Below are 27,450 nucleotides of genomic sequence, written 5' to 3'. Positions count from 1 at the left end.
GCCGTGTGAGCAGGCCTATTTCACAGCTCGTGTGAGCAATGATGTAAAGGAAAGTTTACGGTTATATGTAAAGGCACACTTCATGTGAGCTTTCTCGAGTATCCGATGTAATTCTAGATGGTGCAACGGGTAAGAAAAGGGAATGGAATGGTAAGTGACTTAATAGAAAGGTTCATGACTATATGAAAGGGTTTAAAGCTTATGTAATGTATCTTATGAAATTCTACTTATGGTGTAAATGAATTTATATTTGTTGTTGATGGACCTATTAACATGTGAATTTGATGATACTTGAATAGGCTTGTACTAAACTTATGGTATTGGAAATGGTAAGTATGCAAATGGAATGAATCATGCTCTTATGGTAGCGATGATGAATTAAATGTTATGTTTGTACATGGTTGATCTCATATGTAACATGAACAAGTATGCTAACTTGTGAGTTTGATGGTGTTGTATAGGCTTTTACTAAGCTTACGACATTGGTAACGATTTGTACTTGTTCTATAAATTTCATTATTGAAATGGTAGGTTATGTTTTAAATTTATACGAGCTTACTAAGCATTCATTGTTTACGTAGTTATTTTCCTTATTTTACAAATTATCGGAAGCTCGATCGGTTGGAAGTTTGTCGGAGATCTATCAGACTATCTAGTGGATGATTCAGTAGTTGTTGAGTAATTTGGCTAAGGTTTATAATGGCATGTATAAGGTACTTTGTGATGGTATTATGATGTATGTGCTAATAGTGTTTTGGGCATGTATAAGCTTTGGAAAGCTAGGTTGGTTTGGTACATTTTGATGCCTTACTAAGTTATGTGATTTTGGTTACTTTGATGTGCTTGTTTTTAAGGTTATCTTGACATGTTGATAATGACTTGAAAATGATTACTTGAGACATGGTTAAGTTCATTTATGAGCTAGGTTTTCATATATGGAAATGCCAATATTATCATGTATAGGCCTATTGTATTGATGGCTCATGGTAGTATTAATGGTTATTTTTTTTATGCTTGTATCTTTGAAGTTTACGTTATATGATGAACTTATAATGCTTGTTAAGTAAAGTCATCTTAACCACTTTTAGTTATTGAAAAGTATGGTCTTTTAGTAGTATTGTAATGGTTGAGAATGGATAATTTGAGGTATGCTTTGGTAAGGAATTGAGTTAGATTATGATGCTTGAAATAAGGTAATGTTGACTTATGTTGGCATGTTATGTTTTGGTATGTTTGTGGTGACTTTGAATAGCATATTGGTTAGGTAAATTAGGATGCTTGAAATGGTATGTTTATGCAAGTTTGAATGGTGTTTGAACCCCTTAATTATGTGCACAAATGGTTTATATAGTTATGCATGAAATGGTCTTGGAAATGACTTGATTTTAGGTAGATTTGGGTCCGTACAGCCTGAGACACGGGTGTGTGACTCAGCTGTGTGAGGCACACGACCCGGCGACATGGTCGTGTGTCATCTAATGATTTCTTTAAGGTGCAAGTTAGTGAGTTACAAGGCTGGCACACAAGCATGTGACACGGCCGTGTGTCCCTAGTTCGAAGGTTACATGTCCTGAGACACGGGCATGTGTCTCAACTACGTGAGGCATACGGCCTAGCCACACGGCCGTGTGACCCTTGTTTCCAAATTTTTGTGACTTTTTCCTAGTCTTTCCAAGTTGATTCAAATTGGTCTCGAATTGCTTCTAAGTTGTTTTTAGGGCATCAAGGACTCGATTTAGGGACAATATGCATGGTTATGAATGGTTTAAGATATGATTAAAGTACTGAATGTTTAAATGTTTTCGATTGTAACGTAACGCTCCGTAACCCTAATCTGGTGACGGAGACGGGTTAGGGGTGTTATATTAGCCTTCTTGAATGTTAGAGCTTCCATTCTCCTGGAAGCTAAGCATTACAACCAAAATTCTACTGGTTAAACTTGTACTTCATCTTAAAAGCTTAAGCTTTCATAAGTATGCAGAACCCCTAAAATGGTTTTGAAGGTTCGTAACCATACCTATTCTTACGCACACATAAGTGTTAAGAATCTTACCAGCTTACTGGTTTCCCTACTTTTCCATCTCCATCCTCATGAAGTCTACTCCATGCATAACCTTCCATGGCTATTTCTTCTTCAAGCTATTAAAGAAGATGAAGAACAAAAGAAAATGAAACAGATTCGGGAAGGAAATCATCCCTAGGAAGTCATTTCCCAACTATTTATAGCCCTTCCCGTACTATTACCAACCTTAGGAGAACCATCCATTACTAATCATGATGTCTCTCACTAAGGAATCGATCGGTTCCTTTCTAACTGAATCAGTTTTGGTTCTCAACCATGTCCAATTCAGTTTCCAGCTTTCCTGTTTCTTTCAATAGAGGTTGCCAACTTGTGGTCTCTTTCAATTTAATTCTCCAATTAATTTAGGTTTCTAAGTTAATTGGAAATCGGGTGTTACATTTTATCTCATTGTAACCATTACATCTTCCTTCATAAAAAGTCAATTACTATCAAATAGTAATCAAGTAGTTCATCATAATGACTAACGACTTGTGGCCACACTTACTTTTCATCAACCATGTAATGCCAATTAGAGGATATCATTTACCCATGTCTCGGGCTATGGATTTCACTATTGTGAATGACGTTATATACAGAAGTCGTATAACCAATACACCAACTTTCAATTCCTTATCTATTTGAACTTGGGTTTTTACTTACATCAAAATATACGAGTCACACATACATAGTTCATCATCCACTCAGGATTTAGGTATGCCACACTATGAACATCACTAGTGAATAAATCCATAAACGAATTCAGGATCTATTCTTCTTGGATCTAGTCTGATGTACTGTCAATTTAGTCAGTCATATCTATGTCTCTATCTTGTGGGAGTCATCTGCTCCGATGTCCAAGATAAAACATCTCCCTAATTGGACTTGATAGACAACATATTAGTCTTTCAATCGGCTTGCTCATTTTCGATTATACTAAGGACATATTTAGGTTCGTCTAAAATATAAGTTGCCTTTCCATATTATAATCCGACCACGTAATATTAGTATTATTTTAAACATTAGACAACCAGTGAGCAACATTTGCTTCTATTTTGCTTTGCATGCAAAAACCACATGAAGACAATTATACAAAGTATATTCATGTAATCAATGGTTTTGTTTTATTAATCAATCTGTTTGAAAAATTATAAGTTTACAAACAAATATACTACACTTAAGGCACCATATCCAACATCGCACACCCCGAGTCTTCGAGACTAACGATACCTACACATGGAAATAAGCAAAATCGTACACTGAGAAATAGGACTCAGTGGTGCTAACATGATTTAAAGCATTAATCACATATAAACACCCCGAGTCTTCGAGACTAACGATACCTACACATGGAAATAAGCAAAATCGTACACTGAGAAATAGGACTCAGTGGTGCTAACATGATTTAAAGCATTAATCACATATAAACAAAATACCAAATACACATACTATGAAATCGAAAATCACAATTGCATTTCTTATCTCTTGAACTTAATATCATGCTTTAAGCTATTTAACATGTCATATTCTAACATTTAATCTCTTTAATATTATATATCATTTACATGAATATCATAGTATATTACAAGAACCATTTCACTTTCTCATTACATTCTTGAATATACTAATTTGTTTTATTACTGTATCGGCCCCTAAGGCTCGTATTAACTGAATCACATAGTCTTTCACATGTCATCTTTAGTTACTTTAAAATTAATATACAAATATACAATTCACCATTAACATTCAATAATCAATGTGAATAAGTAGAGTACATGTTGCATAATCCCTATTAACCGGATATGGACTCAAGACGGATACATGGATCATCCAACCATCACACCAATATATTCGACACTCAGTGCCTCATCGGCACATCCGAAGTATAATATTCGCTCTACGCCTCATTGGTTAAACCGAAGTATAGATATAAATGTGTCTAGCACTTCATCAGTACGTCCAAAGTATAATATGCTCTTTACACCTCATTGGTATAAACTGAAGTAAAAATCTCGTACACTAATCCTATGAAATGCCATCTATGCCCAACTCTATTCGAGACCCTTAATAAGGTATCCAATGTTTCTAACATATATATATATATATATATAGTAAAAATCTCATACACTAATCCTATGACATGCCATCTATACCCGACTCTATCCGAGACCATTAATAGGATATCCAATGTTTCTAACATATATATATATATATATATATATATATGTTCACATACCATAGTTTAATACATAACAAATTCACATCATGCTCAAATCAATTTCATAACATTTCATTTCATCATATGCACTATTATCACATTTTCACAAGTTACCAACTATTTCATAGTTACCTATTCATAAGGCAAGTAAGTTCATTACCTTAAGCAAGCTAATTGCAACAATCCATATATGTAATTGAATTTAAATAATGAAAGCACAAACCGATATAGGCTACTCGTCTACGAACTTTACCTTTTCTTTATCTCGAGATAGCCCGATGTTGTATTTACCTATGTAGGATAATTTGATTATAGAAACGATATTAGTTTTCACACAACCATATGAAAAACACATCAAGTCAACATAGTTTGCATTTTATTCATTTTAATCCCTATATCCAAAATGCTCATATTTTTCGATATTTAGTATTGAATCAAAATCTACTTTCATATTCTTTTATTAGGGAACTTGTACTTTTAATCTATAGCACAATTTCTCAACAACTTTCAATTTATTTCAATTTAGTCCCTAATGTCATAAATAAACTATATAGCTTAGTACAATTTCTAACCAAATCCTACACTTTTCACTACTTTTTAACTTAGTCCTAACATAACCCAAGCTTATTAATCAACAATTCTAATATTATTAAACTTGATTTCACAAAACCCATTAATGGTAAGAACATACACTTAACAATTTGATAATCTAAAACTTAGGTACGATAAACTAAGCTCAAATAACCAAAATTCTATAAAATTATGAAGAAAAGATTCAATTTACCTTACTAAATTTTGGACCGAAATGCAAAAATAAAAATAAAAATAAAAGAGAGAAAAGAATCTTTCTTTTTCAAGCTTTGGATGGCAACAAGAAGGAGAATGATGATATATTCTCGAATCCACTAACATTTGCTATTTATACCAAAATTAACAGCTTAATTATGCTTAATTAATCACCATTAATTGTTTAATAATATAAAGTTAGCTATAATAAAACAAGTTAATTAAGATGGATGAATATAATCATATCATCCCACTAATATACTTTAATAATAGTTAAATTACCTTAATTTCCTTAGTTTAATTACTTATTAAGTCTTAAAATATTTTCGAAATTAAAATTTAACAATGATTGTACTTTTACAATTTAATCTACGTAATATAATTATTAATTTTCTTGATTTAATTACTTGATCAACCACTAATATATTTTCAACTTAAACATATAAGTAAATCTATTCATATTTTCATAACACGATTTACGGAATTGAATTATGAAATTACTTTTTCCGACTTCAGTTAAAACCGGATCATTATAGGCAATGAATTTCTCGAATCGATACTGATCAAGCACATTTTAGATGCCCCTAAGCCTTGATAAAATCTTCCGCTTAAGAGTACCGATAATGCCAAAAGTATCTCTATTCTAGATTCTAAACTTGTTGGAAAACCCTGTAATTAACTTAGATATTGGTCGATGAGAAAATTGAAACATTGAAAGTGTTTTTTTTTTAATTATTTTTTATTAAAAAATTAAAACCTAAACTCTGCTCGTTATGGTAACTTTACCCAAATTTCTCGTTGCTGTTAATGGTTCTCTTCCCATCAAATATAACCACCATTTACGGATATCTTTCTCTCCCATTCGTTCACCCTCCAATTTTATTGTACGATACGAAGTTGAAGTTCTGGCCAAGATTCACCGCTGGTTGGATTCACCATAAGTAATTCTCATTTGGATAAAATATATGGTTAGTCTCTATATCCTGATAAAATTTAAGATTTAATCCTATACTTTAAAAGTTAGAAATTAATTCTTTCAATTATTTTGATTTAAAAATTCCAATTCTATTATTAAAATTATAAATATTTTTTTGTCAAAATTTATCATATATAATTGACGGGAAAACCAATATATTAGGTTGTCAGATTTTTTTAAAAATTACCAACTGAATTAAAATATATAAATTGAAAAAATAAGAAGTCTTTTTATTCTGGGTATACAAATGTCGAAAGATGCAGGAGGTGAACAAATTGAGACAATAGTTCCGATTTTTACATCACAGGGGGTGGAAGAAGGAAATCTGTGTAGCATTTATACTTTCCCAAGTGCAAAACCAACAATTATTAGCTAAACTCCACAGACTAAAAGTGAGTTTGGATGGGCAGTGCGTTTACCTACGGTTAGTGTAAAAATAGCGGTGGCGGTGAGATTAGATACTGTAGCAATACTGTAACGTGAGACAAAAAGTAAACTAAACACACCGCACCGCACCCAATCGCCCATCCAAACCCACCCTAAAACCACCGTCTTAGCGACGTCGTAAGAGGAAACGGAACCCTTTTGCTTACGTGGCAAATTTTAATTGGTTGTTTGACTTTGTAACAGAAAAATGTCATAAACAAATTTTTTATCCATGTCAGACAGGGACCTACTTTTAAACTAATGGGTCCCGTTTAGGGGAAATAAGAAGTTGGGCAGGAGACTCACTGAGTCGAAACGAACATGGAGTGAACTCGTTTTCCCTTTCTAGGTTTTTGTTTATATACTTTGGAGTTTAAGGTTTGAGCTCTCTTTCAAAGTCCTCGAGGTTTTAATCCCTTGTTTTTCTCACACTTTCTCGCGTTTTCTCTTCTATGTTCGAGCCTTTCATCAGCTCTTCCTAGCTAGATCTCTGATTCGGTAATCCCTTTTCCGCCTTTAATTTCCTTTTCTCTCTGTTGTTAAAAACTAAATTATTTTTATGCTTCAATTTAAATAGCAAATGTCGAAAGTAATTCGTTTTTATTAGTAAATTTGAATAATCTTTTTTTTCTTGTTTTATGTTTGTTTTATTTAGGATTTTGCATTTCGCATTTACTTGCATTTTCTCAATATTTTCCGCGGCTCTGTTTGTGTGTGTGTGTGTGTGTCTATATATACACGTACATATATCATGCAACTGCATGTGCATGTTGCTTTGTTTACTTTTGATCAATTTGTTAGTTTGTTGGTTCAATGTGAATATTTTCGAAGCAAGAACTCGAATAATTTGGAATTACCTGAGATATTTGCTTTGTTTGGTATGATCCTTTTCTCCTTGTTCTAATTAGTGTTGGGTTTCAATTTGCTATAACTGAAAGATTTCTGTTTCTCTAGGTTAGTTTTGACCTTTTTCTGGGAAAGTGAACGCTGAAGATTTTATTTAGGCCTGGTTTGTAACTTAATTGACTGTGGATAAAATTGTTCATGTACTGTACCTTAAGCTGTTCACGAAATTGTTGCATCTTAAACATGGAAATTGGATTTCACTATGTTAATTGGAGCATGTTATTGTTGAAGTTTCTAAAAACAAATGGAGGAGGAAAACTTTCAAAAATAAGATCTTGAAGGATTGAAACCCGTTTCTTTATTCTACATTACAGCCACGCTGATCTCTGTGTGGAGAAAGAATTGGATTTGTTTTAGTCAAACCTATCTTCTTTGCTTAGACTTTGAATGTATTTTGAAAGGAGAGAAGTGTTAAATGCGCTCAAGCATATAAGGTCAGAAAGTGATAACAAGCCATTTTCCTCTTTCTATTAAAGATGCCTTTATGAAAGACTGGTTCTTTGCACTGTCTGTATACTGTTCTTCTAATCTTTAGTTCCTTGTTTAAGAAGAAGTTCCTTTGCCTCTAGTAAATATCATTGGTCCCCAAACTCAATATGCTCCAAAGCAAATGTGTAACTACTAACAGGAAGTAGTATGAGTTCTAGAAGAGATGCTTTTACCATCCCATGTTCTTTTTCATCAGACCTTTAGATTTTCTTTCTTAACATTTAAAACAAAGATGTTGATGGATAATTTCATTGAATTTTCTTGTTACTCTGTTTATATAGCATCTGAAAGTCTTCTTAATGTGCAGTGTCTACCTCAAATCTGCATTATCAGCATGCTTGATTGATAAACATATACTGAGAACTAAGAATGTTCTTCAAAAATGGAATGATCTTGTCCATACAGAGCATTCTTGCTTGCATTTAGCTTAAAAAGATGGCATATTAACTTTAAAATATTCTGATTTTGTAATCTACCATGTGACAAAGGTTCTTGTTTCTAGGTAGGTAGGGACATCAAAATTGCTCATGTTTATTGAGATTATTCTTGGAAAAGTATATTTTTTATTGATAGTTGTCTAGAATCATGTGCTATTAACAATTCAATTTAAGTTGGATAAATGAAAAGTTATACATGCATGAAAATTTAGGTAAAGCCATTTGGAATCTCTTCTTCTTATCATGACTATTGCTTTTTTTCTCTTCAAGGTATAGCTACTTTTGAATATTTATGGAAGAATACAGTCATCAAAGCTAGTGTTTGCCAATGTATTCAAAAAGATCTGGTCAAGGAGATGGGCCAGTTTCTGGGCCTGTGCGCACTAGTGATAGGCTCAGGAGAAGGCCAAAAGTGTATGGCCGCACATATTTGTATTACACTCCAACCATCATTCGGACTAAGAAAAGCAAGACAAAGACAAGGACAGCAGCTTCTCGCATTGCTAAAATGTTGAGCTCGGGGGATCGGTCTGTTCGGACTTCAAAAAACAAGGCAACTCTCAGACTCTTATCTACTATATATACCATTTTGACAGTCTTTTACACAGTTTGAGGGAGAATTCTTAGCTGATGCAGTTTGAATCTTCTTTCGCCCATGTGATTATAGCATTTTTTTTTAAGTATATTGCATATATTAACGCTTTGATGCGTTTGTGGCTTTTGCTATACTTCCTTTTGCTCTTTGCTTCTTGACAAGCTGCTGCAAAGAAAATATAAAAATTAACAAGTTGAATCATAATTTTAAGATGACAACTTATTAAAATTAGACACCAAGGTAACATAATTTGTCTATATGAAAGTAAGATCTTGCATTTTGTTATCTAAAGAAATAAAAAACTTCATTTATTTTTCTTGAAAATTATTGTTTAATTTCATATCCAAACATGCCTTTTGCTTTAGAAAGAATAAGCAACCGCCAAAAAGAGTTTTAGGTGATTTTCTGCTGCCATTATTAAAGCTAAGGAATGTATTAGCGGATGCTTTTATTTAGTACTGAAAATGGGTTCATTTGTTTCCTACTACTGTATTTGCAAAAGACTATCAACAAGCACTTATTTGAAACGCTTAGGGTTGCAGCTTGTTGAGAAACTATTTAAAATTGGAAGGACGTATTTCATCTTTGTGCCATATATATATAACCTAATGTTGTTATCTCAACCTTTGACTGCTTTCAAGGCGTATACTTCTCTTGAACCTAGGATGGTCCGTGCATTGTTGAGGTGAACCTAGTAAACTGTTTACTGGTGCTCCAACTATATTCCTAACCTGGCATAGAGCTTTTTATGTTATTAGTATGAATGCATGCATTCATTCTTTTTTGACACTTGTACATTAATTTTGTGGGGGGTATGATATTACACTCATTACAAGTTCGTTGTTCTGCAGTTTTTTAGATCAAGTTATAGATTCCTTTTTCTCGGTTATCTCAGGCATTCCTATTTGAGATTATGTTTCATGTTCGTTTTCTTGAATAAGTTGCATCTTTGTATGCTTCTTGTAATACTGCCTCTTCTTTTGAAGCTAATTGTATCAAATGATTCATTTTGTTAGTGATGTCTTGTGTTCTGAATCTGATTAATTTTTTATCTTGTTGCAGTCAGGCGCACCCAATCTTCGGCGTTCATCTAGAAAGAGGAGAGTTTCTGTGAGCCTTAACAATTTTACTGATAGTTCCGGTTCAGGGGATGAAGACATGATGGTACCTTCCAAGCATGCAATTTTTTGGAATTCAATTATTTTTCTCGGATTTGATGCCATCGTATTCACATCACAGAAATGTGTTCTGTTTCAACTTCTTGCTATTTTTTTTCAGAGATCTTCATATCAGACTTTGAGCAACCGTGTTGGTAACAGTGTAAGTCAAGATGAGTCTCCTTCTCCCAAACGCAAAAAGACCATGGAGACTACAGAAACTCCTCGGCGTGAAGGATTGCGCCCTCGTCGTTCAAAAGCAGTTGCAGTTAAGCGGATAAATTTGGATTATCATGCTGAGCAAGAGACTTCGGAGGAGAAAGTTGGTGAAGATGAAACTGAAAATGGGAATGATTTAGATGATGATGCTGCAGATGATGGTCAAAATGAGAGTGAGGGTGATGCTGAAGATGAGGGTGATGGAGAGGCTGAGGGTGAGGGTGAAGATGAAGGAGAGGATGATGATGATGATGATGAAGAGGGTGAAGAAGAGCAGGAAGGAAGGAGGCGGTATGATCTTCGAAATCGTGCTGATGTACGCAGGCTTTCCATGAATGAGAGCAAGCAAAGAGCCAGATCTCCACGGAGGGTTTTACATCAAGGAATGGGAACTAAGGTCAGTAGGGATGTTAGGAAGGGTGGGTCACGAGTTCATAAGGGTCATCGTCTAACAAGAACAGAGGACTCTGATGATTCTCTTCTCGTGGATGAGCTGGATCAGGGCCCTGCTATTCCTTGGGGCCGAGGTGGAAGCAAATCAGGACAACCTTGGCTTTTTGGGGGACTAGACATGCATGTGACAGCAGCATGGGGATTAAATGTTGCTGCATCTGGCTGGGGTCATCAAAGTGATGCTTTTGCTACATTGACTTCTGGGATTCAGACTGCTGGACCAAGCTCTAAAGGAGGGGCAGATATTCAACCCTTACAGATTGATGAAAGTGTAAGCTTTGATGAAATAGGTGGGCTTTCTGAATATATTGATGCTTTGAAGGAAATGGTTTTCTTTCCCTTGTTGTATCCAGATTTCTTTGCAAGTTATCACATCACCCCACCTAGGGGTGTCCTGTTGTGTGGTCCTCCTGGCACCGGTAAGACACTAATCGCCAGAGCATTAGCATGTGCTGCTTCAAAGGCAGGGCAGAAAGTCAGTTTTTACATGCGAAAGGGTGCTGATGTGCTTAGCAAGTGGGTTGGTGAGGCTGAAAGACAACTGAAACTTCTTTTTGAAGAGGCACAAAGGAATCAACCTTCCATCATTTTCTTTGATGAGATAGATGGGCTTGCTCCTGTAAGGTCTAGTAAACAAGAGCAGATTCACAATTCTATTGTGTCCACTTTGCTTGCTCTCATGGATGGTCTTGATTCCCGTGGGCAAGTTGTTTTGATTGGAGCAACCAACAGGATTGATGCTATTGATGGTGCCTTAAGACGCCCTGGGCGATTCGATCGTGAATTCAACTTTCCTTTGCCTGGTTGTGAAGCGCGTGCTGAAATATTAGATATTCACACTCGGAAGTGGAAGCAACCTCCTTCTAAGGAACTTAAAATGGAACTTGCAGCTAGCTGTGTGGGATATTGTGGTGCAGATTTGAAAGCCCTATGCACTGAAGCTGCCATTCGTGCTTTCCGTGAAAAATACCCTCAAGTGTACACTAGTGATGACAAATTTCTGATAGATGTTGAGTCGGTAAAGGTTGAAAAGTATCACTTTATAGAGGCCATGTCGACAATTACTCCTGCTGCTCACAGAGGTTCTGTTGTGCAATCTAGACCATTGTCTTTGATGGTTGCACCATGCCTGCAAAGACATCTCCAGAATGTCATGAATTATATATCTGACATATTTCCTCCCCTAACAGTGTCATCTGAGTTGACCAAGCTATCTATGCTCTCATATGGATCTGCAATTCCTCTTGTTTATAGGCCTCGGCTTCTGCTTTGTGGTGGTGATGGTGTTGGCTTGGTAAATATTTTGCATCCTCTTGATTTTAGCAACTGTAATATCGAAGCTAAAAACTGAATATACTTACTGATCTAGTTCTACAGGATCATCTTGGACCTGCAGTTTTGCATGAGCTTGAGAAATTTCCTGTACATTCTCTTGGTCTTCCATCTCTGCTTTCAGATCCTAGTGCAAAGACTCCAGAGGAAGCAGTGGTGCATATATTTGGTGAAGCAAGAAGGGCAACACCGTCTATACTCTATATACCTCAGTTTAATCTATGGTGGGATACTGTGAGTGCTTCCTTTCATTGACTGACTTTTCATATCTGATTCTAATTAAATATTAGTTCAAGTGGGTGCACTTATTCAAAGGTTTATTTTTTGTTTTTGGATACTTCTTATCTACTTTGTTAGTATATTTCTGTAAAACACTTCTGAATTCAATGTATTTGGTGTTGCAGGCACATGAACAGCTAAGGGCTGTTTTGCTTACTCTTTTAGAAGAGTTGCCTTCAGACTTAACTATATTGTTGCTTGGAACATCCTCCATTTCACTTGCTGAATTTGATGGGAATCCATATTCAATATTTCCTCAGCGTAGTGTGTATGTCTAATTAGCCCTTAAAGTAACCTCTTATGCATTTCTACCATTTTTTTTTTCTGATTTTTGGGTATCATTTTTACCATTGGGAATTAGCCGTTAAAGTAACCTCTTATGCATCAACTCCTCTGGTGATATTACTGTTTTGCCGTTACTTTATCCCATAGCTAAATCAGCATAGGTGTTTATTTACTTATATTTTGATTGATTAAAACTTAGTTGAACAGACCTGTATTTAATTTTTATTGCCAGCTATCAAGTGGACAAACCATCAACTGAAGACAGATCTTTGTTTTTTGACCATTTAATTGAAGCTGCTATGTCAGTATTGTTAGAGTTTGTGACCAAAAGGCCCAAGGAATCAGCATCTCTTCCTGAACTTCCCAAAGTGCCAAAAGTGGCAAGTGGACCAAAGGTCTCAGAATTGAAGGCCAAAGTAGAAGCTGAGCAACATGCTCTTCGCCGGTTACGGATGTGCCTTAGAGATGTTTGCAATCGGTAAGGTTACATGGTCCTATCAGGAACTATTACATTTCACATTATACTCTATAACTTAGGCCTCCAGTCTTTTTTTTGCCCCTCTACCCTTTCATCTTCCTTTCTATCACTTTCTCTTGTTAAGCATATTTCCGTTGATTTGTTGGGAGTTTAGGACATTAGTTGAGGGAACTGGAACTCTGGTTTTAATGTTGAGTTAGAATTTCTCAAATGGAAAAGCTATAACTAAGATTGGAAGAAGATCTAAAGGTTTCCAAAGAAATACTCGATGTAATTCTGTAGAACTGTTCTGTTGGGTGACCTTGAGAGAAATTGTGTTTTAAAGAAAATAAAAGAATTGTGAAACAATTCGAAACCATGAGAATAGAAGAAAAGAGAGAATTGACATGCAATAAATTTGGTTTTTGTGTATCACTCCATTCAGTGTGATTTTTGGCTCCTTCATATATCTTTGTTGGATCTTTCTAAGATGATTCAGAAATTTGTTTTGGCTCAGAAGATCTCCTTATTTGCTTGTGATTTTATATTAACTTACACTTGTTGCCTTCCCCCCCTCCCCCCTTCTTCCCCTTTATTTTTTCCTGCTTTATCTGCCAAGTTGATAGAGTTGAGAAAACCTCAGTATTTCAAAGATGACTTCTAGCATGGGCTTGTATGTTTTAATTTGTTGTTGATTGTTCTTATCGTTATAAGCCTATGTAATCAAGATATTTAGGCCTTGATCATGAACGAAAATGGGGTTATTTGGTTTTTGATTTTTTGCTTCTTATTAAATAGTTATTAAGCCTTTTAGATAATGATTGATCATGTTGCAGGATATTGTATGATAAAAGATTTAGTGCCTTTCATTATCCAGTCACTGACGAGGATGCCCCAAACTACCACTCAATAATCCAGAACCCTATGGACATTGCTACATTATTGCAGCGGGTTGACTCTGGGCAATATCTTACTTGTTCATCTTTTCTGCAAGATGTTGACCTGGTTGTAGCCAATGCAAAGGTGTGGGTCTGTCAAATTCTAGATGCGATCTATTCCAAGTTCCATTCTTTTTTAAACTTAGTTGAGCATTTACCTTGCTACTAATGGATGGTGCATTGAGCATTGTTTGGAGGGAAAACATTTTCACATGTATCATAGGAAAGAATAGGGGAAATTCGCTCACTTAGTTTTTATGATATGCTAGATAGATGCCTAGGGCTAAAAATTGTATGATTTTAGAGTTTATTGTTATATTTAGGGGCTCAAGTTGATTGGAACTTAAGGGAAAAAGAGTGGCTGGCTGCAAGTAAAGAGATTTGGAAGAATTTTTTGCAGCAGCAAGTTTGTGGGTTTGGAACTGGTTTTAGTGCCCAATTCAATGAGAGTAATAAATTTGTGGATTGAGGGTATCTGAAGTAGTTAATAGAATGGGTAGGATCTAGGATTGACTAGTGACACCTGACAGTGAAAATGGAGCTTCTACTCTCAAGAAGGAAGAAAGAAGAAAGGGAGCATGAGATATTTGTTGACATCAAAGCCTAAAGAACCCAACATATGCAACCCCAATAGTTTTACAATTTGTTACATAACAGTATCTACTAATTATGTAAAACAACCAATTCAGAAACCAAGAAAATAAACTTTAACCCCTCTAAAATGCTATAATAATCTAAACTTGCCTCTGAGTAACATGACTAAGCAAAGGATAGAGGAATTGAGAAGTGTTCTTCTGACCATTGACAAAATGAGTCTGAATCCTAAAATATAAAATCCTAATTTCCAAGTAAAATATTGACTGTCACATGCCGTGTATTCTTGTAGTCATCTTTCACGTTTACTTGAATATTAGATATTATTTTCATGCTGCTTCAAGAGATGACTTGGAAGGTCTGTTTTATTGCTGGATATAGACCATGAATGAATCTTCTACTGATGTCAGGGCTGGAATTTTATGACTAATCTTCCTGTATATAAGATGAACTACTGTGAGCTTCAGTAGTATATTTTTCCACTTGATGGGTGTGTGGAAGACAACAGACTTGAAAAATATTCATTAATAGGTTATATGTTTGTGTTGAATGCTTTGGTTTTTAGCACTGGTTTTTTTTTTTTTTTTGTGTGTGTGTGTGCGTGTGTTTCCCCCACTGTTCTCTTTTCATTTAATCATCACAATTTTACCAAAAAACTTCTTTATCTGAATGGATACTAATGCTTTAGCAATCTAAAGTCCAAGTCTGAAAATTTGTCAAAAGACTAATGAACATCATTTGTGTTATCTTGTTCTTCTCTTGTTCCTGCCTTTCCACCTTTCCGATGCCTGATTTGCTTTGCTTTCTTGAATTGCAGGCTTATAACGGAGATGATTATAATGGTTCTAGAATTGTTAGTAGAGCTTATGAACTACGGGATTCAGTACGTTTACTCGTTCATTTGCTCTTGAATTTTATTCTCATTATTGGGGCTCATCTTTTTCATTCTTTGCATAACATTTAAAATAAACTTTCAGGTACATGGTATGCTGTCTCAGATGGACCCTTCACTGGTTGCTTATTGTGACAAAATTGCTGCCCAAGGGGGTCCAGCAAATATGCCGGATGGCATAGGTGTGTCTAGTCTCCCCTCAGTACCTGTAGTGCAGCAAGGAACCATCACTCGAGCAAGTGCCCGACTTCGAAATGTCCAGCCTGAGGCCAATCTTCAAAGTTATGAGGCTTTGAAATGGCCAAAAAAGAACGCTGATACTGCCCTTTCAGGTATTTTGATGTCTGTTATGTGTGTATACATAGATTAGCTTAGCCAGCTCTAATGTGGTGTTATGATGAGGTGGGTTTTAGGCTTTAGTTCATAACGAGAATCTATAACTAGGAATCAGATGGCATCCGATACCTGGGTAGGCATATGCTTACATTTTTATTTGAAGGGGCTTTTCCCTCCGAAAAGTTCCACTCAACCTTAATTCTCATTATTTTTGAAGTCACATCTTGGAATCAGTTAGGAATGGGAGTGTACCCATCTACTGGCTCTCAAAGCAGCTGTGCCAAGGATATATTATTAGTATTGTTTTGGTTGGTGATTTCGTTCTTTTAGTGGTAATTTTGTTTGCTGATTAATGTAGAGTATTGTAAAAGTTGAAGGTTTTGATTTATCCTATCATGGAAAGCAACTAGCACTATTTTAGAAATCTAAACTCATCATCCCATTCCATTCTCTAATTCTATTAAGTGTTTAATATGTTATTTTCACTCTTAGAATTCCTCCAACCAAAAGAGTATGATTTGTGTAAACTTATGTTACCTTGACTCTTTTATGTTCTTTTATCATATGCGGTATATATTTGGACACGAGTATAAGAGTATGATCATCTGGACATATTGAAGAAATTTTTTTGAGCATACTCGTGTTGGACATATCAATTTTTTACGCATGCCCTTGTTCAGTGAACATAAGTGAAAACCATCCTTTTAAGCGGACATCAGCATTGGTAAAGAAAATTATAATCAAATTGTAGTTTCTTTGATCATCCTAGATTTTCTGCAGCATCTGTCACATTTGTATCACTGTTGATTCATTTCAATTATTCATTGGAAGTGTTGCGATTGCTTGACTTGACTCGTCATTTAATTTGTCCTGCAGAAGACAAATTACGGAACGTGGATTCAATACAAACAAAGCTGGCATCTCAAACCCTAGAGGCAAATGAGAACTGTGAGAGGCCGGAGTCTAGTTTCGGAGATGGAAACCAGCAAGAAACTTGTACAGAATGGTGTGATGTAATTGATGGGAGTGGATCTAAGGAGGCTAGAATGTCGGGTGGCGAGTTTTCTAAGCAAGTAGAAACTGTAAAGCAACTGTTTGTGGAGCGGACGGAAAACTACGGGATTCCAGAGCTTGAAAGACTGTACAGTCGTATTATGAAAGGCATTTTTGAAAGTAGGGAGAAAGGAGTCGGAGATGATCCAAAGCCTTCAATTTTGAAGTTTTTAATACAATTTGCAGAGGACGAGGCAAATTTCTGATCTCATATGTCCTCTTCACATGTTTTTTCTTTTTTTTAATAGGTAGGCTGTTGTCAAGTCGTAATTTTCTCTTTTCAATCATATTAGCCAGTGGAAGCAATCTCTCTCTGCCTCAAGCCTGATATAAAATATATATGAATATCCTCATCATACTCTGCAGTTAAGCAAAATAATGCGATATATGGTTAAATTGTTAGAATATTAATCGTATAAAAGAAATTACAGAATGATATAAAGTTAATTTTTAAGTGGATTCTCCTTAAAATTTATACATTATTGAATACATTCATATTTGGGGTGTTTGAAGCTGAACTTTGAGACATCTTGGATGGTTTAGGTATTTTAATTGATCGGGTCTATGATCATGTGAGAATCCAGACAGATAGTCTTGAGGCTATTAAGGTTATTCAGAAGAGTCAAAAGGGAGGATCTAACTCGACTGTGATAAGGAAGATTTTTCACTTATTATCATAGTTTGATCATTGGAGTATTTTAGAGGGGATAATCAGGAGACTGATGGCTTGGTAGCTTGGTCAAGCTAGGGGGAAGCCATGAATTACAAATTTATGAAGTTTCCCCACTTGTTCATTATAAAAAAAAGAAAACTTATTAAATTATGTTTTAATTATTAAAATTTAAAAAGTTTAATATAATCAATTTGTTATATTTTAATCATTGAAATTGTTAATGATATAATTAAAAGATAGTGTGACATGTTATATAGTCATTTCAAACAAAATTGAAGTCCCTAATCTAGTTATTAACAACTAATCTCGGAAACATTGTACCAAGCCTGGAGGAGGCGCTTCAAAGGTACAAAATCCTTAAGCAGTTGATGTGAAACTTCATTTCGCCAACTAACCTGCAGCAAAATTCTTCTTTATTTTCTCTTCTTTTTCTCTCTTCTCTTTCATAACCCTAGACATTACTAGTAAAATAAATCGATAATAAACGATAGGTTGATCAATAAACTGATCTCTGCTGCAAAATAAACCAAATCACCTGAAAATAACTTAACTTTTGGATTAGATGAAGTAAGGGATATATATCAGGGCTAAATCTGAGTAAGAAATAAAATTATAGTATTAATCTCAGATTTTTTAAAAAGCCACAGAACATATATATAATTTTAGCTTAATATATACGAAGCTACTTAAATTCAGCAGTTTGTACCTACTTGTTATCTATCTATCTTCTTTTTTTTTTTTTTTTTTGGATCCGGTACATAAACTTAAAAATTGTGAGTCAAGTTGGTACTTTTTATTGGTACCAGACTAATACTGTATGGGTGAAGCCAAGAATTTTTTTAGGGAGGGTCGAAATTAAATTGTAATTTTTACGATAGTAAAAATGCAATTTCATAATTTTAATAGCTTATATCTTTATAATATTTAAAGGATTAAATCAATTTTTTATCATTTTATAGGGGGTCAATGTGTAATTTTACCTTTACTAATTTAAATTTTAAAAATCTTAATTCTTGTGGTTTCGGAGGATCCTGCTACAGGAAAACCAGGAATGACAGAGAGCTTTCCCCCCTCTGACTCTTTGGTCTTAAGAATGCTGGTTTTAAGAATGAGTGATTGCCCTTCTCAAACCCTTACTGCCCAACCTGAGAGCGAACAACTAATGCATTCCACTTATTGAATAGGGTTCTATGATCGGTCCATGACTCCTAGATACCGAAGGCGTCCTTGGGGTGATCTCGTAATTCCTACGGGGTAGAGACGATAGGGTTGGTCCATGGATTTTCCTTCCTTTTGCCGCATTTTGCTCAAAGGGTTGAAGAGAGATAGTGCATCAAGCTGTTCGCAAGGGCCAACTTGATCCTCTTCCCCAGGGATCCCAGATGGGGGAATCTAGGGGAGCCGCCGACTCCAACTACTGTCCATGTACGATCCGGCCCCTACCAGTCCCCTAAATTCACCTTTAAATACCATTAGATTTTAAGTTGGAAGCCAATAGAATGTTAACACATGTCATAAAATTAATAAAAAATTTCTTGAAAATTTTAAAGAATTAAAAATAAGAATTTTTTATTATATATTTTGTATGCATAATCAACTTTGAACATAATGTTGTGCGAAATCATTTGAATTTGGACAACTGTTTATCCAATTTATTCTAAATGTTCTTTTAGTAATTTTTATTTTATAATTTTAAAAAATAATATTACTTTTTAAAAAAATAAACTCATGTATTTTTATAATTTTTAAAAATATTTTTAGAATTTCTTTTAAATAAAAACAACCTTTAGAAAACAAATTCATTATTGAAGTCAGAACAAACTAAATTAATATACATTTACCCGACCAAAATTAAATGAAAGTTAGCAATACAAATCACACATTCATGATACGAGTGTAAAATAAATATATTTATAAAATTGATATAAAAAATAAATGAGATTTTAGTTAAAAAGGTAATATTATTAAAATTATAGTGTCTTAAATTCCAATCCATTATGTGGGTGTATTCTTATTTTTATATAAAAGATAAAAGTATTCTCGAAATAATATAAATCACTTTAGAAGAGAATGATATTTGAGTCATTATTCAATTGAGTTGATGCTTGGTTTATTCGTGATACCATCTCGTTAAAGGTAATTAAAGATTTAATAGTATAGATAGCAACTCATTGGAAGCTTAAAACATTAAATTCTGTTACTTCTAATTTTTGTATACAATAATTACTTCTATTATCAGAAAATTACGATAAGAATGATATAATGTGAGGACAGAAACAAAAAAAGATTTGAGATGGAGATAGATATATAAGGAGTGGATATGTAGAAGATTGAGATGCATGCTACAAGTAGTAGAGACTAACATCTAAAAAAAGAAAAGAATTCCAAAATTTGGATGTATTGAAAACCATAATCCACGATATTTTAAACTGTCCTAAGAAAATGTCGGGGACAAATCTAACAAAAACCATCAACTTTCTTCTCAATTTCTTCAACTTCTCTAATCATAATAATGCTAATCATTTTCATCTTTTTTACAAAAAAAAAACCCAAATTTAGTGGGTTTTTTTTTCTTTGCAATTTGTTAGGGTTTACAATTTTCCTTCTAAAATATTAAAAAAAATTATATTTCTTTCCCGGGATGTTTATGATTCAAAGATGAAACCAAACCAAACATAAAAAAATCGATTGCCACGGTTCTCATTGCCGTCGTCGCCGCCATCACCGCAGCCGCCGTCTTCATCCAATGGGAAGTTGCATATCGGCACCAAGAAAGCTAGTAGGTATAATATCAAAGAGATGCGAGTATAGATACAAAGCGAAAGGGAAGGCGAAAGCAAAAGCTGCACGTTTTTGTCAGGATGGTAATACGGGGAAATGTATAAACCTACGCACTAGGGTTTTGAAGGAATCATCGGGATACAACATCTTGGGAAGGTACAAGATGGGAAAAGAGTTGGGCAGAGGCGAGTTTGGGATCACCAACGAATGTTTCGACATAAGAACGGGCGAAGCGTACGCTTGCAAGAAGATATCCAAAGCCAAGCTGCGGACTGAGATCGACGTGGAAGACGTTCGGAGAGAAGTTGAGATCATGAAACATTTGCCTAAGCACCCAAATATTGTGGCCTTTAGGGAAGCTTTTGAAGATAAAGAAGCTGTTTATCTTGTAATGGAGCTTTGCCATGGCGGTGAACTTTTTGATAGAATCGTCGCTAAAGGTCATTATACGGAACGAGCAGCCGCCAAAGTTGTAAAAACCATTTTGGAGATTATAAAGGTAATGGTTGAATATATAATTTCATGAAAAATAGGAAATTATCTTAGAAACATGAAATTAATTTATAATATATGCAGGTCTGCCATGACCATGGAGTCATACATAGGGATTTGAAACCAGAGAATTTCTTGTTAGCAGATGGAGGTGAAACTGCCCCAATTAAAGCAATTGACTTTGGCCTATCTACATTCTATAAACCCGGTGAGCTTATGTGAACCTAAAAGGGATAATTTCATGAATGCCCCCTGTATCTTGGGGGTTGTTCTATTGTTGACCTTTCACCATCTATGAGTAATTTTCCCCTTTTAACAAAATTAAGAAAATGAATGGAATTGGCAGGTCAGCTATTCAGTGACATTGTTGGGAGTCCTTATTATATGGCTCCCGAGGTTTTAAGAAGAAACTATGGGAAAGAAGTTGATATTTGGAGTGCTGGTGTTATCCTCTATATCATGCTTTGTGGAGTTCCTCCCTTCTGGGCTGGTTGGTAAATTTTAATTCTAGGATACTGTATTTGACATGGTATTGTTGCTAAGTGTTTGAAAGGGAATTGCAGACACTGAGGAAGGTATAGCGCAAGCAATAATAAGAGGAAAGATAGACTTTGGAAGGGATCCTTGGCCTAAAGTTTCTACAGAAGCAAAGGATATTGTTAAGAGAATGCTTGATCCCAATCCTCAATCCCGGATGGCCGTTCACCAGGTTCTCGGTACGTTGTCTTATGTTACATCCATTTAATTATGTGTAAATAAAAATGTAAAATGGGCATGTTTTGTTATATGAAGAACATCCATGGATTCAAAACTTGGAAAATGGTCGAAATGTTGATCTTGGAGAAAACGTGTGTACAAGGATTAAGCAATTCTCGTTGATGAATAAGTTCAAGAAGGAAGTTCTTAGGGTAAGACCCTCCCTACCTCTATGTTTTAATATGTTGCTCTCTTGATGCAAAAATTGTGTTTAGAGGTAAAAACTTGCAGGTGGTAGCAGACAACTTGCCGAATGAACAAATCGATTCAATTACAGAGATGTTCCATATGATGGACAATGATGAAGATGGACAATTATCGTTGGAGGAGCTTAAAGATGGACTTCAAAAGCTTGGACATTCTGTTTATCATCCTGAGGTTCAAATGTTGATGCAAGCAGTAAGTTCTTTTTTAATAATAATAATAATAATAATAATAATAATAATAATAATAATATTGGAATATTATTTACATGAAAATGGTGTACGTAGGCGGACATGGATGGAAATGGAACACTGAGCTGTGATGAGTTTATAATAATGGCGGTTCACCTGAAAAGGATCGGCAACGACGAGCATTTGCGTGAAGCATTTAATGTGTTCGACAAGAACCAAAGTGGTTACATCGAATTTGAAGAACTGGAACAAGCTTTGCTCCATGACAACCTTCATCCTCACCTTATCCAGAACATCATGGTCGAAATCGACAAAGATAAGGTACCTTTTCCCTTCCACTCATCGCCACCTTTACTCACTTTTTCATTAACAACAATGTTTGATTTTGTAGGATGGCAAAATCAGTTACGCAGAGTTTAAGACAATGATGCTAACAGGGATGGACTGGAAAATGGCTTCTCGACAATATTCCAGAGCTTTGCTAAATGCTGTCAGCACCAAAATTTTAAGACAATCAGGCCAATTAAAATGATATGTATACAAGTGGATTTTTTCTTCATGCATTCCTCCCGCTCCAACACAATTAATCTCAAACTATAATCTGTAATTATACATAAGATTTTACTACAATTTTTTATTTTCTTTTTAAATTTTCCCACAAAATGATAGAGGAATATTGTACATCCGAAAATTGTAAGAAATTATATATTTTGTATTCTATCATATCACAAGCTACAACAATATTTAAGAAAACATTACAACGTCACACGCTTATATTTGTGACAAGTGTGTATCACATTTGAATGAGACATCAACATTTTTATATTAAAATAAATAGTTTTTATGTTCGTGTGTTGCACCTCATAGGCTGGGCTAGGTTTAATCAAAATTTTAGGCTCATTTGTTAGGCCTAGATTTAGTTCAGCCTGAAAAATGGGTTTACACTTTTGTCCAAGTTCGACTCGGATAAAAATGTTAAAACCTGGGCATGACCCGCCTATATTAATTTTTTATAAAATATAATAGATCAAAAATTCTAAAAATATTAAAATAAATGTTTCCCAACAAATTGAAAATAAATTTTAAAAATATGTATACTTAAATAACACTAAGATAAGTGTAACTCAATAAGCAAATGCCTCTAAAATAGTAACAAAATTAACAATAAAACAAGAGTTATACAATAACAACATAATAGTGAAATGGTAGCAAAATAGTGAAAAAACAACAAGAAAATAACAAAAAAATATTTTTTTTACATATTTGTGCCAGACTGGGCTCAGAGTAAAAAAAACCTTACTCAAAGCCCGACCTGTTTTCTAAACGAGCCTTATTTTTTACCCAAACTTATTTTTCGGGCGGGGCCAAGTGACTCAACCGAAGAGAAGCCTAGTTGTACCATGTATATTATTTAATTTTTACTTGAATTGTAAAGTGAGAATAATAATTGCAACTTGGTTTATTAATAAAGTTTTAAAAATAGACAAAATTATGTTTATTATTTTGATATGAAAATAATATTTCAAAGGCAGTTTGAGAGTATTATTTAAAATGATATATCAAACATAAAACGAAAATACTTAATTAGGAAAAATAAAAGGTGTTAAATGTATGAAAATACATATAAGTAATAAAATATTTAACAAGTTTTCTGTTGTGTCATATTTTAAAAAAATGGTTATAATGGTAATGCAGGAATAAATAAATTTGATTTGTTATCATGTGTAGCGACATTCATCTAGGAGGGGGGCTTTTTTTCACCACTAGAGGTTTGGCATGACTTTACCTAGGGTAGGTTCTTAGGGCTCATTATAAGCGGTTCGGTTCTAAAATAAGGGTACCTGAACCAATAGATTCCTCGATCCTGACCCATTATAGGCTCATACGGACCGAGTTCAATTCAGGGGAATACATTTCCCTATGGCAATACGGAGATGAAAATCTCACGAAGACATAGGTACGAATGTATCCCGAAAGCAATCCACTACCCTATACGGAGGTGAAGACCTCATGAAGGAATAACTTCTCACTCCCACAAAAATGAAGGATGAAATGCAATGAAGGGATCGTAACTTTAAACCAAATTATCGATTTTCGATAAAAAGACCAAAACTAACCAACTCGCGGCTTGACTCTCTTATTTTGTCCCCAGTGGAGTCGCCAAGTTGTCGAAACCTTTTGTTTTGAAATCGACTTTATTTTAAAAAACCGAAAATGAGAGTCGCCACTGATTCTTTTTATGAAGTATGATCGGATCATCTCGTAATTTGATCGTTTTAATAAAATGTTTAATTTACTAAAACAATGATTTTTGGTCTACAAAATTCAGGAAATGGGTTCGGGAGTCGGTTACGCACGAGGAAGGATTAACACCCTTGTAACGCCCAAAATTGGTACCAAGTTGATTAATTGATGTCCTAGTATCGAGAATTGAAAATTTGAAGAGAATTTAAAAACTTGATCCCACTTTGCATAATGTTACTTTTAATTAAAATCACTTGAATAAATCAAAATGTATGTAAAAGGCCCTCTTATCTCGAGGTAACAAAAGGTCATATCCCGTAAGTTAGGACACGACATCTCAAATCCTCGAAAATAAGCTTGCTCTTTATTTTAATTACTACTTAAATCTCATGTGTTTTAATTTTAAAAGGGAATGTTTGATTATCTAGGTTCAAAGAGAAAGTCGAATCTCGTAAGTTAGGGCACGACCTTTTGAATCTCCAAATATGGAGCATTGCCTTAATTTTTAAAAATTTCCTTTTTATGCATCAAGTAAAAATTAATGTAACACTTAAAATGGTATATATTTAGTTTATCCGGACATTGTATGAAAAACGGACAAATATGTTTAAACATAGTGTATGGTACAATGATAATGAAATAATGTGAAGTGACTCTATGAGTAGAATACTAAAAGAATAAATAATAAATAAAGGGATGCTATAATAATAACAATAAAATTATAATAGTAATAAAATACCAAATAATAACAATAGCAATAATCATTTTAATTATTATTCTAATACTAATTAGATAATAAAGGAGAAATAAACAACAACAACAACAACGGTAATAAAATGTGCAAATAAAGGAATAAATAAAATATAAATTTTAAATACAAAAGAGTAAAGAAATAAATAAATGAATGAATACATAAATAAATAAATAAAACAAAACATAACAATATACATATAAAAATCTATAAAAGGTTGAAATTAAATGAATAAAGGATTAAATCGAAATTAAGAGCCTAAATTATAATAAAATAAATGAATAAATATAAAAAAAAGACTAAATCAAAATTTGAATGGAATTTAGGGGCCTAAATTGTAAAATCAAGAAGATAAAGAACCAAAATAAAACACGCTAAAAAGGATAGGGACCAGATGGGTAATTATTCCAAGCACTAGAACACGCTAAAAAGGATGTGAACCATTTAAAATTACAGGGAAGAAATAAAATAATTAAGAAAGGAAATGGACTAATTGAAAAAAGTAGCAAAAGAGGAAGGGCCAAAGGCGCAAATAGACCCCCTTTAAAAAACACGCGGATCCTAGGACGGGTCGGGTCAGTTTTCGGGTCATGCTTCAAAACGACGCCGTTTTGACATATGAAGCTTAAGCCCAAAACGACTCCTTTTTGGGGGCTAATATAAGTAAAAAATCTAAAAAAAAAATCATTTTGAATCAGTTTTAAAAAAAAATATTTTCATTTCATTTTTTTCTCTGAAGCTACCCTTCCCTCCGGCCACGAGAATTGCTGTGCTCTGTCGATAGCCAATAGTCGCGGTGGTGGGCTCCGCTGTACCCGATGCCCAGAAAATGTAAAAACCCACCTTTTTGATCCCTTTTTTTAGGAACTCCGTTTTGGGGTTAAAATTGCCAAAAAAGTGACGAAAACAGACCGAAGGTCAAGAAACTGTTTGGTTTCCCTCTTCTCCAACGACCAACGCAGGTAAAAGAAAACCCTTTTTATTTTAGTATTATTTATTTTCGAAAAAAAATAAAAAAAGGATCACATTTGAACTTTTTTTTTCTTTTCTGTTTTTTGATTGCTTTTTCATATTCAATTTCCATTAAAAAAAAAAAGAGAGTCCCTGAATACAATCCATTCTCCGGCTTTTATAGCCAATACACACTTGTTTATCATACATTTTTTTATTTTTTTCTATTGTTTCAACTGATCCTTCTTGCGTGTTTGGTTTCAGTCTTTTTATTCTTTTTTGCAAGTGGTGGTTGACGATGACGGTGGCAGAGGCGAAAGGCCTCGGGCGGCGTGCTTGTGAAGGGATAGGAGCGGCGGCGACGAGGCTAGGGTTTCTGTTTTCTGAAAGGATGAGTTTATGTTGTTGGACCATTGGGCATTTAGGGTTTTTTTTTTTAATTTTGGGCCGTTTGTAATTTTTGGGTTTGGGCTTGTAATTTTTTTTTGCTTTTGTTTATTATTATTATTTTTATATTTGATTTCTGTTTGGGCTGATTGGTTTGGGCCTTTTATTTGTCTGAAATTCGGGCCCGGGCTAAATTGGCCCATTACAGGTAAGATAAGTGATTGAATTGTTATATGATTTGATTGCATGTTAAAGCTCACCTTATTGATGCTTTGCTTTGCCATGTTTAGCCAAATTATTTCAAGTTAGGGTTACTTATTGTATATAGATAAAAGATGATGTAAGTTTTGTTTAATACATATGAACTTACTAAGCATCTTATATGCTTACCCCGGTTGTTTTTCCTTTTCCTTGTAGATTGTCACCTTATGGAATACGTCAAGCCCGACCATCTTAAAGCTCTCACCACACTCAATTCGATATTTATTTGGTCATTCTTGAGTCAAGGATTGTGGTATGTATATAAGTGTTTTGGTATATACCTTAATGTATAAGATGTCTTGTTAAGTTTGGTAACTTGTGATGACTTGGTGTTTTGATTCATATATGGAGATGAATATATATGCATTTCATGCTTAATGATGTGATGATCTATAGTTATATGAATGAAATATGGAATGTTATGATATGGTTAAGTTGAAGTATGCATTATAATGGTATGTTTGAATGGTATGCTTGAGGTATATGTTGATGAATGGTTGATTTGATTCGTGGTTAATGTCTAAAAGTCTTGATGAATGAATGGTGTATGTATTGAAAGTGAAATGTCAATGTTTTGATAGATTTGGTATAGGTAAGTTTAGGCATTTGAATGATTTGGCTAGTATGCCTTAATGACATTGAAATTCTTAGGTTTAAATGATGCATAAATGGTGAATCTCTTGATTAGAAGTTGAATATGGATGTTGAGGTAGTTTAGCATATATTTGGCATGTTTTGAACCAATTGAAATTGATACTTGGAGTAAGGTTTGGTTGGAACTTTGGCATAGGTACCAAATTGTGATTTTTGCCAAAAATAAGGGCATCGTCTCGACGGCCAAACTTTGGCAATGTCGAGTGGCCTGAGGTCAC

The 27,450-nt window shown here is 34.4% G+C and overlaps 2 protein-coding genes across 3 annotated transcripts; both read left to right on the top strand.

Moving 5' to 3' along the window:
* Positions 1–6,791: 6,791 nt before the first annotated feature.
* Positions 6,792–17,341, top strand: LOC105766197 (ATPase family AAA domain-containing protein At1g05910). 2 transcript variants are annotated; one of them, XM_012585568.2, is made up of 11 exons: positions 6,792–6,963; positions 8,568–8,850; positions 9,955–10,056; positions 10,171–12,015; positions 12,099–12,287; positions 12,458–12,600; positions 12,850–13,095; positions 13,911–14,097; positions 15,424–15,489; positions 15,584–15,830; positions 16,711–17,341. In XM_012585568.2, exons 2-11 carry the CDS (start codon positions 8,626–8,628, stop codon positions 17,091–17,093), a joined length of 3,633 nt encoding a protein of 1,210 aa, XP_012441022.1. In that variant the 5' UTR covers positions 6,792–6,963; positions 8,568–8,625; the 3' UTR covers positions 17,094–17,341. The 2 variants fall into 2 exon arrangements, with proteins under 2 accessions (XP_012441022.1, XP_052487787.1); XM_052631827.1 differs by lacking the exons at positions 13,911–14,097; positions 16,711–17,341 and having other exon boundaries at positions 15,584–15,824.
* Positions 17,342–20,241: 2,900 nt separating this feature from the next.
* On the top strand, positions 20,242–22,657 carry LOC105766196 (calcium-dependent protein kinase 24). The gene is made up of 8 exons (XM_012585566.2): positions 20,242–20,840; positions 20,918–21,041; positions 21,180–21,323; positions 21,397–21,549; positions 21,626–21,741; positions 21,821–21,988; positions 22,081–22,305; positions 22,376–22,657. Exons 1-8 carry the CDS (start codon positions 20,307–20,309, stop codon positions 22,514–22,516), a joined length of 1,605 nt encoding a protein of 534 aa, XP_012441020.1. The 5' UTR covers positions 20,242–20,306; the 3' UTR covers positions 22,517–22,657.
* The last annotated feature ends 4,793 nt before the right edge of the window (positions 22,658–27,450 follow it).

This window comes from Gossypium raimondii, chromosome 5, assembly GCF_025698545.1.
Source record: "Gossypium raimondii isolate GPD5lz chromosome 5, ASM2569854v1, whole genome shotgun sequence".
In the NCBI taxonomy this organism is placed as follows: Eukaryota; Viridiplantae; Streptophyta; class Magnoliopsida; order Malvales; family Malvaceae; genus Gossypium; species Gossypium raimondii.
This window is presented reverse-complemented; position numbering and strand designations above follow the sequence as displayed.

Excerpts from the sequence above, each read along its gene's own strand:
- LOC105766197 (XM_012585568.2), top strand. The coding sequence starts at position 8,626 with ATGTATTCAAAAAGATCTGGTCAAGGAGATGGGCCAGTTTCTGGGCCT. Across the intron at positions 10,057-10,170 it reads CAGGGGATGAAGACATGATG|AGATCTTCATATCAGACTTT; the intron begins GTACCTTCCAAG and ends ATTTTTTTTCAG. Across the intron at positions 12,601-12,849 it reads ATATTTCCTCAGCGTAGTGT|CTATCAAGTGGACAAACCAT; the intron begins GTATGTCTAATT and ends TTTTATTGCCAG.
- LOC105766196 (XM_012585566.2), top strand. The coding sequence starts at position 20,307 with ATGGGAAGTTGCATATCGGCACCAAGAAAGCTAGTAGGTATAATATCA. Across the intron at positions 21,042-21,179 it reads ATCTACATTCTATAAACCCG|GTCAGCTATTCAGTGACATT; the intron begins GTGAGCTTATGT and ends TGGAATTGGCAG. Across the intron at positions 21,989-22,080 it reads TTCAAATGTTGATGCAAGCA|GCGGACATGGATGGAAATGG; the intron begins GTAAGTTCTTTT and ends TGGTGTACGTAG.